The following is a 17,495-nucleotide window of genomic DNA, read 5'->3' as shown; positions in this document are numbered from 1 at the left end:
ATCCTTACCAGATAGGATTATTGGAGTACATTAAGAAAGTTCAAAGAAGGGGCAGCACATTTAGTGTTATTGAGAAATAGGAGAGAGATTTTCACAGACATAATACAAGATTTGGGATGGAAATCATTAAAACAAAGTAGTTTTCCATTGCAGCAGGATCTTCTTATGAAATTTCAATCACCAACCTTTTCCTCCAAATGTGAAAATATTTTGGCAACCTTGACCTACAAAGAGAGAAAAAATCATCATAATAAAATAGAGAAAATCAGAGCTTAAACTGGAAAATACAGGTGTCCTTTCCTTTTGTGCACTGTTTGAGAGTGGAATATTAGAGAATTAGTGTGAAGGTGGTTGAATGAGCCCTCTCCCAGGCACTTAAGTGTGATTTACAGAGTTGCCATGTAGATGTATATGTAGATGTTATGAATATGTAGCAACAATTAAAAATTTAATTCAGACCACGACTCTACCCTGAATTTCTTGCTTATAATATTCATTCACCATAACTATTAGGCTGTCTGGACATACCACTGGACCTGGGTTAAACATTCATTTTTACTGATGGTTCCACATGTGTCATTGTATCTTCACAAATTTTATTTTCTTCAATACATTCTGTTCATTTAAGTGCATTTGATTACTTTCAGTTTTATTGTTGTGAGGCCAACTGACAACATCAAACACAATATATAATAAATACTTCAATTCACACAAAAGTGCAGACGTAATACAAGATTTGGGGGGGGGGGGGGGGGGGATCATTAAAACAAAGCTGTTTTCCTTTGCAGCAGGTCAGCTGTTCGTAGTACTGTTAATGAATTCCAGCAAATCAAATCATGTAATGGGTGGGCAACTAACCAGTCAAATACTGTTTGGAAGCCATGGGAAAAACAGTACGTCCATTTTATTACAAAGTGAGTTTATGGCACATTCTGATAGCCAGACATTGGTACTACAAGGCAGTTAAAATTACTTTCAAATAACGTGCCAAGTCACTGAGATACAATGAGTTTCACTCTTAGTGGTAATGGAAAGAACATTCTACGTCGGTCTTCTCACAGAAAGAATGGGGGAAGTCCAAGGTTTGCTACCACAGTTCACATTACAGCTGTTAGGTCACTTAGGTTGTGACTGCAAAAGTGATTGGCTGAGTTTTTTACTCTGAGCTGTTTCCCGATAGCAATCATGTTAGGTTTGAAGTGTGAGAGTAGTGTGGTCCTCTTTGGATGTTTAAAATGTGTGGATCATCACGAGATGAAGGTGAGAAGCCATCCATTACTCAATCAGCTCAAAATAGAGAATGTTAATGCAGAATGAGTACTGTTTGTGGCTACCTTAGGCCAATGTCTCATGACTATGTAGTGACTGCAAGTGCTCAGTGTTTGAGTGTTTTAAACAAATCAAACCCCACAAAAGAGAAATTTAATTTGTTAGGTAACTGGTATAATAAATCTTACTATTGAACCAGCTTAATTTCTGTGAGGTTAATTGATTGTGGAAGGCCTAGCTATGACAATTCTAATACCAGAGATTGCTCTTTCTGATACATTGTAAGAAACAAACAAGATGATAAAATGAGTGAAACTTCTGTTTGTCAAAAGGCCTCCATTGCTTTGCATAGAATAGCAAAGTGCAGACTGCATACAATACACTGAAGTATACAGGATAAGGGAACACCTCCCAAAGGCAAAAGAGGCAAGAATGCAAACTGGCCTTAGAATCAATCCAAAGAGGAGGAGGCAGCCATTATAAACACAGGTGCATTTAAAGGAAAGACAGACAAAATTTACCTTCAAGAAGAACTATCAATAAAAAATGCCATATAGTATATAAAGAAAAATAGCCTGAACTTCCTGTTTCATTTGAGACATACTGGAAAATTGACATAAAAGTACCGCAGACCCAGAAGAATGCCTCTGTAACCACAGCCGAAATGTTGGTTCTCCAGTATAGCATTTACATTACAATGTGGGTCAATACTTAAAAAGCTTTTATGTCAACTGATTCTGGACACAGAAGCCTATGCAATTACACCGGAAATATTGAACAACAAATTCATCTTATCATTTGGGTACTTACGAACTGATAGCTGCTCAACATTTGACAAATTTCAAGCAGAATTGAAAGGTTTGAATGCAAAGATTTATAAAATATATGTGAAAAATAATAGTTAGAAATTACAAATTAAAGAACTTTGTATGGGAGACAAGGTTCACAAGTAAAGGCTATTAAATTTTATTCATGAAAGTAAAAAAGATGGCAGAAAATGAAGCAATATGCATGGACTATAATAGAAAACCTATCCCTGCCAAATGTCAGCACTAACAATATTTGTTTAACTAGTGTCAGTTATCATTCTACAGTTTCCACCCTCATCAAATGTTCAACAGTGATGAAATATATTATCCTTACACCGAAGATGTGGGAAACAGAGGAGTGAATCAAGTTATTAGTTTTTTGCACAATTATGTGAGTCAAATCCTTGATCAAAAAGTAAGGGTATCTGTAATATTTTTCTGATTTGTGCTCAGGACAGAATAAACCTATGCAGTGTTCTTACATCTTCACTAAGCTGTTAATATCATTACGAGATTAGATAACGTCAAAATATTACTTATCATATGGGTACACTCTTAGGTACTAACTAGCTCCGTCCGAAGAGGCCTTGGAAGGCTCAATGAAACCGACCGGCCACTGTGTCATTCTCAGCCCACACGTGTCACTGGATGCAGATATGGGGGGGGGGGGGGGGGGGGGGGTATGTGGTCAGCACACCGCTCTAGCAGCTATATGTCAGTTTACGGGATCAGAGCTCCTTTTTCTCAATCAAGCAGCTCCTCAGTTTGCCTCACAAGGGCTGAGTGCATCCCACTTGCCAACAGTGCTCGGCAGACCGGATGGTCACCCATCCAAGTGTTAGCCCAGCCTGACAGTGCTTAACTACAGTGATCTGATGGGGAACCGGTGTTACCACTGCAGCAAGGCCATTGACAGGCTCTTAGACGGAATGTAATAAAAAACTTCAGAGTTGCAGACTTACCAAAGAAAGAGCCTGAATGCCAGTAGATTTGGAATGTTTCGAGTGGTCTGCAAGGATATGTCGAGCCTGAGTATCAAGCAAAGGAAACTGACAAATTCTTATGGCCCTATCGAACAATTTTCAATACGAAACTTGTTGTAAGGTAAAGTGTTTCGCAAGTAAGTAATTCTAAGGGTATATTTTCAAAGCTCCTGTCATATTTTATGAAAAATATGCAGACTTTAAAGAACTTAAACAGTTTTATGGTCAAAATGAAATAAATTTGTGCTCCTATCTATCACAAAATGAACCAAAATCCAAGACAAGCAAAAAGAAAGTTCTGAAGCTAAATACCACAAAGAAGGGACAAAAAGCCTGCCAAAAACTGATGGACTTAGCACATTCTTTTCATCGTGAAGATGTACTTTCTTTGCATGTTTTGTATTTTTCATCACATAATTTCAGTTGCTGTTTTTTCCACTGGAATTACTCTACAGTCATTAAATTTGGCTTCATAATTATATTGGTTACATTTGATTACAGTAAATATTGATGGTACTTAATAGAGTCATGTGAACTCTGCTTTGCAAGGTGTATGAGCCAGCACTGATAGCGTGAAAGACACCATTGGTCACAAAGTAATGAATCCAGGGAGATCACACTTCATAAACAGGACAGTTAGGTTGGGTGTGAACAACCTGCTCTAGTGCACACAATATGCTCTGTGGTTGGTGACTAGCCTTCCTGCACTCTGCATCAGACAGCTTGGGATTCACAGTTTACTTCTCTGGCAGAGGGCTATGGATATCAACTTCCCCTGCAATTACATTGCAGCCGCTCCCTCTTTGAGACATCCTCACTTTTCTAGTGAGCTGGCCTACAAATTGGCTTGCCACTAAGATCACTACTGTCATACCTAAAGATGATGAGTAGCTGTCTCACTGAAGTGTGTGTGTGTGTGTGTGTGTGTGTGTGTGTGTGTGTGTGTGTGTGTGTGTTTGACGTTTACGGGCGCTAAACAGCACGGTCATCAGCGCCCAAGCACATAAAAACAGGAACACATACAGTGAAGGGACTAAGACAAACAGCGATCAAGGAGAATGGCTAAAAGACGCAGACCTGACGCAGTTCCAAATCCCAACATACAGAGGCAAAACAAGAGGAGAAGGAACACACTAAAAAAGGAAAGGAAACACAAGGAAAAGAGAACAGAAACCGAGGGGAAACAAGGAGGTAATCGTGACTGGCGGACCTCTTACCTAAAACCTGGGTGAGCCAGTCACCCAGCAGCACATTAAAACCCTCTCCCTTAAATCCGAGGCAACAAATTGGACAGGACACAAAACCGTAAGACCTTAACCACAGTCGTTGCGTCGTCTTGCAGAAAAGAGGGCAAATCTGGTGGCAAAGAAACCACCGCAATCTGGTCAGAGAATAAAAGACAGTCACGTAAAATGTGGCGGACAGTAATCTGGACGCCACAAGCACTGCAGATTGGGGGGTCCTCCCGCTGGAGTAAAAAACCATGCATTAAGGGACTGTGCTCGATGCGGAGGCGAGTGAGGAGAACCTCATCCCGCCTGCTTGACTGGTAGGACGTACGCCATGGTCACGTAGTGGCCTTTACCAGACGCAGCTTATTGTCACCAACTGCCAGCCACTCCTCTTCCCATTGACGCATAACACGAAAATGCAAAAGGGAGGTAACAGCATGGAGGGGGACAGCACATTCAACAATGTGAGGGAGGGAACATGCATCTTTGGCAGCCACATCCGCCAGTTCGTTTCCCCTAATACCCATGTGCCCCGGCACCCAGCAGAAAGAAACCCTCTTCCCCTGCCGTTGCAGGTGGAGTAGGGCATCATGGATGTTCTGGACAAACGTATCCACTGGGTACAAGTGTTGCATGGTCTGAAGGGCACTCAGGGAGTCAGAACAGATGAGGAACTTAAAAGTGGGAACACATCTCTTCTGCTCCAATGCCAGCAAGATTGCAAACAATTCGGCATCAAAGATGGTAAACGCTGCAGGAAGCCGTAACTTGACGACTCGATTAGGGAAGACAACAGCACAACCAACAGAGTCCCCTACGTTTAGAGCCATCCGTAAATACAGGTACATGGTCCGGATGCTGGTTTAAAATATCTTAAAATAAAGAGGTAAAAACAAACGCTGGAGTGCAGCTCCTCCGGTTCTCCGACAAGTCTAGAAGGATGCTGGGCCTCTGGAGCAACCAGGGAGGCAGGCGAGTAAAACCTTGTCGTTGGGGGGCCACACGCTCCACACCAAGGGACTCAAGCAAATGCTTGGCACGAATCCCAAATGGTCTCGTTGCCCTGGGACGACTGGAAAAGAGACGTTTTCCATAGGCGGTCGGGCAACGGTAGGGTACGCAGGGGCGGTAGGACAGGCAAAGCAATGACACACCCGTCGCACCATGAGGAGTTTCCGCCGGATGGCGAGCGGCAGTTCCCCTGCCTCAGCACACAGGCTGGGGATGGGACTGGTATGGAAGGCACTAGTAGCCAGCCTGATACCCTCATGGTGTACTGTGTCAAGGATCTTCAGATACGAAGGCCTTGCTGACCCATACACGGTGCAAGCATAGTCAAGACGCGATTGGACGAAAGCCCTATAAAACTGCAGCAGACGTGCCCGATCTGATACCCTCATGGTGTACTGTGTCAAGGATCTTCAGATACGAAGGCCTTGCTGACCCATACACGGTGCAAGCATAGTCAAGACGCGATTGGACGAAAGCCCTATAAAACTGCAGCAGACGTGCCCGATCTGGTCCCCAGGACCGATGGCTCAGACACTTCAAAATAGTCAGTGCCTTCAGGGCCCGCACCTTGAGGTCTTTAAGGTGAGGCAACCACGACAACTGGAAATCAAAAGTGAGGCCCAGGAACCACACAGTGTCTCTAAAAGGAAGAACGGTGTCCCTCAGACGCAATTCAGGGGAGGCAAAAGGACGCCGAGAACGATTAAAATGAACACACACAGATTTTTCTGCAGAAAAGGTAAAACCCGTCTTTGCAGTCCATGCCTCTAAGCGCTTTATCGTAAGCTGCAACTGCCGACTAGCAGTGACAAGACTGGAGGAAGAACAGAAAACAGCAAAATCGTCTACAAACAAGGAGCATTGGGCAGGACTCCGGATAGTGGACGTGATACTGTTAATAGCAACGGCAAAGAGGGTGACACTTAAAACGCTGCTCAGAGGAACACCATTCTCCTGCATGTACAAATCAGATAGCACATTACCAACCCGATACCAAAAGAGGCGGTGAGAAAGAAAGGACCGAATGAAGATGGGGAGATGGCCACGAAAGCCCCACCCATGGAGTTGATTGAGGATAAGGCGGTGCCGAGTAGTGTCATACGCCTTATTAATGTCAAAGAAGACACCTAGACAATGCTGGTTATGTAGGAAGGCCTGCTGGATGGCGGCCTCAAGCAGGGTCAAGTTGTCTATAGTGGAACGACATCTCCGAAAGCCACACTGAGAGGGGCTAAGGAGCTGCCTGGTCTCAAGCAGCCAAAACAGGCGACGGTTGACCATGCGTTACAACGTCTTCCCAACACAGCTCATTAAAGCAATACTTCAATAACTACTGGGATGCGTTCGGTCCTTCCCTGGTTTGAGTAGGTGAATCAAAATCGCCTCCTTCCATGAGTCAGGGTACGTGCCGGATAACCATATCATATTAAAACAGTTCAGGAGAACTTCCTTGGATGGCAGCAACAAGTGCCGCAGCATGCTGTACCGAATTTGATCATGACCAGGCGCAGTATCATGAGCCACAGGCAGCACCGAATCCAGTTCCCACATTGTGAAGGGGCAGTTGTAGGGTTCAAAATTTAGAGACCGCAAGTCCAAGTGACCCCTCTCGATGGCAGTGCGGTAGCAGCAGAAATCTAGATCACAGTTAATAGTAGCGGTAGAGTCCGCAAAATTCATGGCCAGTGTCTGGGCAATGTCTCTTGGCACCATGAGGAGACATGCCTGATGCAGCAATGCCGTGACAGGTAGTTGGCTGAGTTTTCCGGAAATCCTCCTGATGGCTTCCCATACTTTCGTAGAACTAGTGGAGCGAGAGATGGAGTTCAAGAACGATTGCCATGACTGTCAATTGCTCTCTTTAATCACTCACCGCACTTTGGCCCTTGCCACCCGAAAGGCCGCAAGATTGTCAGCTGAGGGACGGCACTTGAAGCAGTGCAGAGCTGCACGGCAGGCTCGGATGGCTGAGCGGCACTCAGTGGTCCACCAAAGGGACAGGACACCTCTTGGGATGACTGGATGACCGTGGGATTGACAATTCAGCAGCATGGGAGATCACGGCTGTAACATGGTCTACCCATTCGTGGACGCTGGCACGGTGTTCCAAAACAGCCAGTTGGCTGAAAAGTGTCCAGTCAGCTCTGCAGAGGTGCCACAGGTGCGGCACTGGTAATGCCACAGACTCATCCAGGAGACGAATCCAAAAGGGGAAGTGGTCACTAGAATGGAGGTCAGCAGCAGCCTCCCACAGAACAGAATCGCAGGTGCTGGAGAGCAAAAGGAAAGGTCAATAGCCGATGACGACCCGGAAGCAGTACAGAAATGAGTGGGAGCACCAGAGTTGAGGATGCACAGTTCTTCAGACATCATGAGGCTTTCCAGAATGCGACCCCTGGGGCCAGTAGTCGGAGAGCCCCGTAAGACATTATGAGCATTGAAGTCCCCCAGAAGAAGAAATGGGCGGGGGAGTTGGCTAATAAGGTCCATGAGAGCCTCAGAGTCTATCGGATCCTGAGGCGGTAAATAAACTGAACAGACTGTGAGCCTCCGACTCACAAGAATGCTTGCAAGTCGGTAACGAGAGGGAGCTCCGATGAGGGTGCATGTCACGGACAAAAACCGCAACACCACCCTTTGCCCTTTCCCCCGTCAGATCATCTTTTCGATATACGGTATAGCCCCGTAAAGAAGGAGCATCAGTGGCCCAAAAATGTGTCTCTTGGAGACATAAGCACAAGGGGCACTCCCATACAAGGAGTTGTAATTCGGCCACATGCGTCCTGAACCCATTCAGGTTCCACTGTAATATGGGAGCCAGTGATCAGGGTGGCTGAACTTTCACCCTGCCTCTGTGCTTTGGAGGAGAGCCCATACTGGCCGGAGATTTATTCCTGGGGCAAGAAGATCGCCCCCAGTCGACATCAATGTCCATAAGCTCCGATGACGACCCACGGGAGATGTCAGACAGTACGATGGCCTCGTCATCGGACCGACCCTGACTAGTCTCCTCAGGTGGCAAAACCTTCACCTTCGGCGTCTTTGTCTTGGGGGGCTTAGAATGCAGAGCCTTGTCAACAGTTGGAGCTTTACTCGTCTGGGCAGAAGGCGCCATATGGGGAGAGGCAGGAAGTACCCCAATGTCAGCAACCACGGCCTTGTCCAACGTAGCGGGGAGAGCCGCAGGTTGCAAAACAACCGCAGCAGCACAAGTGCACTGGCAAGCGCAGGTATTAGTGCTAACACTAGCAACCTCAGTTTGCGTAGCAACAGTGGCCATTTGTACTGGGTTTTTCAGAGCGGAAGTGAAAGATGTTGAAAACACAGGAGGTTGCATGACCTTTAAGAGCTTCTTGGCCTCACCATAGGGATGCGCTTAGATGTTTTAATCTGCTGTACCTTCCGTTCTATGAGATAGATGGGGCAGATCCGGCTCCAGACAGGGTGACTCCCAGAGCAATTCACACACTTCACAGGCGATGTACAATTGGCTCCGTCATGGGCAGGCTGACCACATTTACCACAAGTGGCTATCCCATTGCACCCCAATGTAGTATGCCCAAAGTGCTGACATTTAAAACAGCACATTGGGTTGGGGAAATATGGCCGTACTGGCAAACGTAAGAACCCCGCTTTAACATGCTCTGGAAGCCTCGGGCAACTGAACGCGAGAATAAACGAGTCAGATTTGACGAGGTCCCCATCGACTCGTTTCATAATATGCTGCACGTCAACAATTCCTTCGTCAGCCCACTCAGATTTTAACTCGTCTATGGGGATATCCACCAAGTCCCTACACGTCACAACACCCTTACTATAATTCAAAGTGGCGTGGAGCTCAGTCTTGATAGTGTACTCTCCTAGACAGGTTGCTTTCCGAAGGGAAGCGACTTGACAGGAACTAGAAGTCTCAACTAACAGAGTCCCATTGTGCAGTCGCTTCACAGATTTCAGTGTTTCTGCAATTCCCTCAAGACCCTTGTGGATATAAAAGGGAGAAACCCTCTCAAAGCTACCCTCCTTCCATTTAATAATCAAAAACACATTCTGATTATCAGCATGTGCTCCGTTACAACAGTCAGTTAAATCTCTAGCAACACCAGGCGCTGGAGGACTCGCAGCCCATAGCCGCTTTTTCGATGGGGTGTGTTTTCCTACCAGTGGCCCACCCAAGCCACTGGTAGGGGGAAATGTAGAGGTTGAAGGGTCCATTGCGGTCCCACGAGCAGCTAGGGAACTAAAGGTCCACTCAGACAGAGCCCCGCGTGACTGAGTAAGCCTTATACAACTGGGGTACGGCAGTTGCCCCAGAGGTTGCCTGCTTGCGACTGTTCCACCCCAACAGCCATGCATCTTACAGGCGCGGAAATCTCTAGCAACACCAGGCGCTGGAGGACTCGCAGCCCGTAGCCGCTTTTTCGATGGGGTGTGTTTTCCTACCAGTGGCCCACCCAAGCCACTGGTAGGGGAAAATGTAGAGGTCGAAGGGTCCATTGCGGTCCCACGAGCAGCTAGGGAACTAAAGGTCCGCTCAGACAGAGCCCCGCGTGCCTGAGTAAGCCTTATACAACTGGGGTGCGGCAGTTGCCCCAGAGGTTGCCTGCTTGCGACTGTTCCACCCCAACAGCCATGCATCTTACAGGCGTGGAGCACACCGAAAAATTGAGGGGTTTTTATAGAGGTTGGCCTTCCTCGCAATGCAGGCAGTCAAGCCAAGATTACCATTGCCCGCAGCTCACAACATTTCACCGCCACACCGTACAGTGGTCGCTGAAGCATATCCGGGGGTTACAGTGACAGGAGACTGGCGGCGCTGACCAGTCCCCAGCTCAGGACCCCGGGGTCGCCAAGCAATGCTGAGCCCCTGGGGGCCTGTCTCACTGAAATATTGCACAGTTTATAAGAAAACATTCTATGTTACAACCAAGAATCATACAAGGAGTTATTACACTGGGATAGGCTCTAATTTTTCAAGTCATTCAAAATGCACCAGCGTAAGGAAAGTTTCATTTAACACCCATTAAAGCAACTGACTGATTTTCTGTAGCATTACCATAGATAACAGAAAAGAAATAGACAGCTGTGAAATGCTCCTCAAAACTTTAAAATACCCAATTTTAACATTTATAAACTACTAATTGTGGTTTAGAAATAAAATAAGGAAGATGGCTAAAGTGGTCTCAGTAAGTGGGGTATGTAAGCATAACAGAGCAGAATTTTAAATAAGCACTGGTTATATGTCAGTAGATTTTACTATTGATTGTTGTTGTCTTCCGTCTGAAGACTTGTTTGATGCAGGTCTCCACACTAGTGTGTCTTATGCAAGGCTCTTCATTTCTACACAACTACAGTAACATACATCCATTTGAAGCTGCTTACTGTGGACGAGTCTTGGTCTCCCCATTCAATTTTTATCCCCCCTCCCTACCCCCAAAAAAAGATTACTTGATGACTTGGGATGTGTCCTATCAATAAGTCCCTTATTTTAATCAATATGTGCCATAAATTTCTTTTCTCACCACTTCTGTTCAGTATCTCCACATTAGTTATGTCATCTAACAAATCTTCAGCATCAATGTTAACAAATTTCTCTTTTTGAGAAGTGATTTTTTGATGAAGTAAAGGTAAAAAACTTCTAGGTTGTTAGGCAACAGCAAATTCCTCTTCAATTTCTTCTATACAAACTTTTCTTACTATTGGCAATCTGCATTTTATATTTTCTCTACTTCAGCCATTGTCACTTATTTATCAGCCCAGGTAGCAAAACTCATCTCCTACTTTTCAAGGCTCATTCCCTAATCTGATTCCATAAGCATAACCTGAGTTTCTCAAATACACCCCATGGTCATTGTGTTACCTTTGTTCATTTTCATCTTTTAACCTCTTTTCAAGACACTATCCATTCCATTCAACTGCTCTTCCAAGTTCTTTGCCCTTTCTGATGACTGACAAACCACAAAGTTTTTATTCTTTACTCTGAACCTTAATTTTCTTTCCCCGAAAGTTAATTTGAAACACACACACAAATATAAGAGTTAGCAAATTTTCTTTCTTTTCTGTACATGCCTCTTGATGACTCAAAGCATCTGCTTTTCAATGAGTGGTTTCAATAAGTGGTGCTTTCAATTTCTTGCAGAGCCAATCTCCTTATTACCTATCTTTGTGCAATATTTTCCAGTTTTAATCTGCATTTCATAAGCAAAAGATTATGGTCAGAGTCCACATCTGCACATGGAAATGTTCTGAATTAAATTGTGGTTATAAAATTAATTATTATCTATCTGAATCCTTTCCATGTCTCCAGGTCTCTTCTATGTATACATGTATCACAAAAAAATTTCATCACCCTAAATGAGCTGGATAATATCTTTAAACTAATCATAATTGCTTTCAACCAACATTTCATATTCAGACCTGCAGAATGCCCAGTTCATTTTTTCTGGTGACATCCTCCTGAGTAGTCCCCACCTAAAGGGCTGAATGGGAGGCTATTTTATCTCAAGAATATTTTTACACAAGAGAATTCCATGATCATTAAACCATACAGTAGAGCTACATGTCCTTGGGAAATATAACAATTGTAGTTTTCTCTTGCTTTCAGTTGTTCACTCTACCAACACTGTGGGCCCTTACTGGATAATGTTATAAGGCCAAGGCCATCATTCATTCATATTGTTTGCCCTGGAAGCACTGAAAAGGCTACTGCCCCTTTCAAGAACTTTACATTAGTCAAGCCCCTCCACAGATATCCCACTAACGTGGTTGCACCTACAGTATGACTATGTGTATCGTCAAGGCACAGGAGCCACTTTGATGTGCCTATTCCTCAGATACATTACAATTCTTTACACAGTTGAAATATGATGACAATGGAACTGGTTCCAGTATCACATCTTGTTTATCTCCATAATTCACATTTCATGAATGTGATCCTCTGCTTTTTGTTATGAAGGTAAGAGTCTAGCTACACATAATGAATGCCTTTTTTTAAAAACAATGTTATGTTTCATACAATCATAAGTCTTACCAAAATTACAGAATACAGGCCTTACCAAAATTGCAGAATATACCTACACCATCACTTCCGTTGTCTAATTCCACCGAGACTTAATTTTTTATGTTTATGAAAGCCAAATGGCATCTTCCACTGAGAAAAAGAAAGTCAGTATGTTAAGTAGGCCACCTGGTTTTTAAAACACTGCAACAAGTCAAATGGCCCAGTAAGTAGATGTGTTTTGCGTATCTCCAGTTTTGTAGATGGGCGATGATCCATGTTCGATTTGTGGGGCGCTCAACTGTGTCATCATCAGCTCCCATAAATGGTCCCAATTTTTACACAGTCCAATATCTTACACAGCTGAACCGAGCTACTGTCACAAATGATGATGATGATGATGATGATGATGATGATGATGAAATGATGAGGACAACACAAACACCCAGTCCCGGGGCAGAAAAATCTCCAACCCGGCTGGGAATCGAACCCAGGACCCCATGATCCAGAGGCAGCAATGCTAGCCACTAGACCACGAGCTGCAGACTTGTTGATTGGTGTCACTACTGCAGATTTAGTTCTATCAAAAATTATGCTGTGAGTCATTGATTGATTGACTTATTGATTGATTGTAAAGATAGCACATTTATCAGCAACAGTATCATAACCAAACGTATGTAATTTTCAGCAAACCAATGATTTCACAATCTCCTTTGGAACTGTATTTTCAAAAGCAGTCTTTCAGTTTTGTTTACACTGTCTGCAGGGGTAAGTCTACTGCAATTGTATTTAGGCATTTATAATAATTCACTGCGCCATCTACCAAGGTGTTCAATATAAGCCACAACCAAAGTGAAAAATTATGTTCTATTTATACTTTAAAAGACTTGCATAATATTCAACACTCACCAGCCAATGTATAATCCATGTCAAATCCATAGAACTTTATGTTCTCCAAATGGAGACTCCGATTCACGAATATCCTGTGAATAAAAACAAAATGGCATGTCAGTTATATAAGTCAGAGATTATCAGCAGTGTTAACAGTCATATTTTGTCATTTCACAACTAATTTGTTCAAATTTTCTCATTTGGATACTACAAAGTAAACACAAAGCAACAAAAAAGAAAGGCGAAACAATTTCTGTGGGTCTACAAGCTACATAACATCAAAAATAATACTTGATTTGAAGCACTATTCATAACTTAGTCACAAATTCAGAACTGTTTTTGCTACATGCTGGAAATGCTTTAGCATATTCCACCATTTGTTTTATGAAACTGAAATGTGTAAGCAACAGGATACTCCTTCATTTCCCGGACTATGGTAAGGGATTAACTTACAATAATACCCACATTAGAAGCATTTTCTACTTTACATTTAAAACTCATTTTCTAAGTGAAGACAGGCACTGATGCATAGTTTTGGTTTATTTTTATTAGTAAAATGACATATGGAGTGGGTTTATGAATTCTGGAACAGCAGGAAATGTGAAATTCTAATTGATTAGGAGAGGTAAAGCAGCTTGCAATGTAAGGGGTGGTTTGAATGACATGGTGACTAATTAGGAACAGTTCTGGTGGATGTGACTTGTTCTTGTCTTAATTCCCAACCCTGTGACTTAAAGGGTGACCTACAATTTAAAAAGGAATCAGGTCTTAAACGTAGCTTGAAATTTTTCACTAGGGGTGCAGATGGGAGCACTTAACAAATATGGATAACCTGAAATTTTTCACTAGGGGTGCAGATGGGAGCACTTAACAAATATGGATAACCATTTGTCACGAGGAGGATGTAAATGGAGAGTCTGAACACATAATATGGTGCCAAAGCTAACTGCTAGATGGACAGTTCATCTCCAGGCAAAATATCAGGATAGATATGAAGACCTATTGGACTATAACCTATTAGCCCAGGTAGCTCTTTATGTATCAGAGTTAGCATATTTCTAGCCAGGTGATGGCTTTGATATAACTCATACTTACAGTGTGTATTTCATGGATCAACAGAACAAAATCTGTCTTTGTAAATCCGCTGTTAGGACTGAGTTATATACACGAATGGATGGAGTCATATGATGACACAAATGAGTAATTTAATTGAAGCATTTGTACTTATTTATAATATTTCAGTGATTACCTAATATGTATGTATTCATATGTCCTCAGTTACTTTGATAATAATGATCTCTTCAAAGGAAGGTGTTGGATGTGATCATTCTGACACTATTATTAACAAGTTCAGTCTATATTACAAAGGTATTTATTTCTTATGGTGCACACAGTGAAATATATAAAATAAAATTATTTGCGATCAAAACTGAACTAAGTAATGAAACTAATGAATCTAATAAGTGTGGAGCAAAACAATTTTCCTGTTGTAGTTATATTTTTGTCTTTAACTGTACTAGCTGGCTTCAAATTAGTTTCATTTATTTGTTAGTTAGGTATTTATATTCAACATTGTTTGATATTTTTTATTATTTTGAAGCACTTATTAGAGTTATAAATTCTGTATTGAAATAACAACAAAAGCAAGCTCCAAGTACGAACTGACTGTCAAGTATAAGAAATCTATTCTGCCCATAAGAAATGTTATTATGGATGAGTTCTGCAACCTAATAGCTCGAATCTGGGTAGTTTCTTCTCAAAACTGCAACCAAGAGCTGATAAGAGGATCCAGCAACCCAATTTACTCCGACCTGAAATTTATTTGTGCTATTTTCTCACTACAGTTTTACATTCAATTAATTTATTCCATAAACTTCACAAAGTAAGCATTGTCTGTCTGCCCTTGGCTACAGCTCTAGTGTATTATATTGTTAGTATTTGTTGCAACCATTCTTTCTCAGTTGTTAAAACAAAGCTGTTTATCTTGAAGGTAAGAATAACTATTGCTGATGTTTTGGAACCAAATTTCAAAAGTAATAGTTAATTTTACCCACAAAATAAAAAACATATATCTAATATATTACTTATTTTAAAATTTGATCAACCAATTAATTGCTGTTTCCATCAAATAATGTTAGTTATTAATACATGATCTCACATAACATGACCCATGAGATTTATACTCATTAGCTATTGAATTACAGACACCTATTTCATATCGAGTGTTAACTTCATTTTACCCTGATGGCATAGAATCCACAAGACACTGCAAGCTTAACTGCCACTGCAAATGTTGGAGCTCTGTCTGAGGCATACACATATTACTCAGTGGGGTCTCATACTGCAGTGAGGTCAAGTGACTTGCTGGGAGCACAAATCTCTAGAATGTAACTGTGTATTGCTGCATTTGAGAAAAAAAAAAAAAAAACATTGATGTAACTGATATGGCAATAGGTTCCTATATCACTAGTCAGTGAAAATGATAAGATGCTGGTCGACATATCAGGCATCTTATTTCATCTCATGTAAATATCCCCCACACAAAAATACTTCCACTGCCTTCCTGAAAATTGTTCTCTTGGCTAGCCTAGTGGATCACCTAATGCCATTTTTTACCTACTTGTACCCTGCCATGTTGTGTAACAATGTGTAAAGCAAATCATCAGTTCAGACTACCTTTTCCATACTTCCAGCATCCAAACAGGTTTCTTACACCCAAGCTAATCTTTTTAACCTGTGACAAATAGTGAGCAGTGGCTTTTGAACACTAAAGCAAGGTGGTGGCTCTAGATGGTACGACTGTTCATCAGGACTCAATTGACAAGTGAGGTATTGCACATCAACCTGTTTATTCTCTGTCACAACCCATGACATATGACATGAGATGCCAATTCCTATCATCACTGCTGACTGTAACTGAAACTGATTTTAGTTACCTGTAAACAACCATGTTGTGTACAAACTCATAACCTCTTGTTACAAATCTGATTGTACACACACACACACACACACACACACACACACACACACACACACACACACACACACACACAGAGAGAGAGAGAGAGAGAGAGAGAGAGAGAGAGAGAGAGAGAGAGAGAGAGAGAGAGAGAGAGGAGGGGGGGGGGGAGGGGGAGAAAGAGAGACCTTAAATACTCTTACACAGAAATTGCTTACAACAATTACATAAATTAGATTGTAAGCCTAAGTTACATTTTTGTTTGCTCACAATCCCTTTCAAGGCATAAGATTATCCTTTTTTTCATTGTATATAAATTCATGTGTTGTTATTTTCTGTCAACCGTATCTGTATCACCATTTTAAATTTATTTTCATGCTATTCCCTAGTGTCTAACGGAACGTTATTGAAAACTACATGTAATTGCAAATGTGTTGCCGGTGGTGGATTTTGTGCAAAAACTAACCTTTCGATTAAGTCCATAAATATATCACTGGAATTCATGTCGGGCGATCTGGTTGGTCAAATAATTTCGTTGTTCTGAACGTTCTTCAAATCAATCAAATTTCAGTCATTGTTTGGGAACATGATATGCACAAAGGGCTGTAAATTGTCTGCAAGTAGCCAAACATAACCATTTCCAGTCAAAGATCGGTTCGGTTGGATCAGAGGACACAGTCCATCCCACTTAACACAGCCCACACCATTACGGAGCCACCGCCAACTTGTACGGTGACTTTTTGACAACTAGGAATCCGTGGCTTCGTGGGGCGTGTGCCACCCTCGAACCATATCATCGGCTTTTGCCAATTGAAACGGGACTCATCTGACCAGGAACTGGTTTTCCAGTCGTCTAGGGACCAACTGATATTGTCAAGAGCCCAGGAGAGGTGCTGCAGGTGATGTCGAGCTGTTGGCAAAGGCACCTGGGCTAGTCGTCTGCTGACAGCCCATTAACGCCGAAGTCCACCTCACTGTCTTAATGGTTATATTATCCGTATGTCCCACATTGATTTCTGCGGCTATTTCATTCAGTGTTACTTGTCTGTTCGCAAACTTGTCGAGATACGCAAATGCCGCTGCGTTGTCCGTATTAAGTGATAATCCTTGAAATTTCGTATTCTCGTCACACTCTTGACATCGTGTATCTCAGAATTCCATAACGATTTCCGAAACAGAATGAATGTCCCACGTGTCTAGGTCCAAATACCACTCCACATTCAAAGTCTGTTAATTCCCGTCGTGCGGCCATAATCTTTTCACATAAATGACCTGAGTAAGAATGTCGGCTCCGCCACTGCACTGCCCTTTTATACCCTGTGTAAGCGACGCTACAACCTCTGTATA

At 42.5% G+C, this 17,495-nt stretch overlaps 1 protein-coding gene across 5 annotated transcripts in view; it reads right to left on the bottom strand.

Moving 5' to 3' along the window:
- Positions 1-17,495, bottom strand: part of LOC126275603 (cytosolic purine 5'-nucleotidase) — a 413,580-nt gene that overhangs the window by 100,112 nt on the left and 295,973 nt on the right. For all 5 annotated transcript variants that reach the window (XM_049977212.1, XM_049977210.1, XM_049977211.1 and 2 more), the window contains exon 2: positions 13,208-13,281. In XM_049977212.1, the coding sequence (XP_049833169.1) occupies positions 13,208-13,281 (74 nt within the window). The remainder of the gene's footprint in view (positions 1-13,207; positions 13,282-17,495) is intronic.

Source organism: Schistocerca gregaria, chromosome 1 (genome assembly GCF_023897955.1).
Source record: "Schistocerca gregaria isolate iqSchGreg1 chromosome 1, iqSchGreg1.2, whole genome shotgun sequence".
In the NCBI taxonomy this organism is placed as follows: Eukaryota; Metazoa; Arthropoda; class Insecta; order Orthoptera; family Acrididae; genus Schistocerca; species Schistocerca gregaria.
Note: the sequence above shows the minus strand (reverse complement) of the source record. Positions and strands in the feature narration are given on the sequence as shown.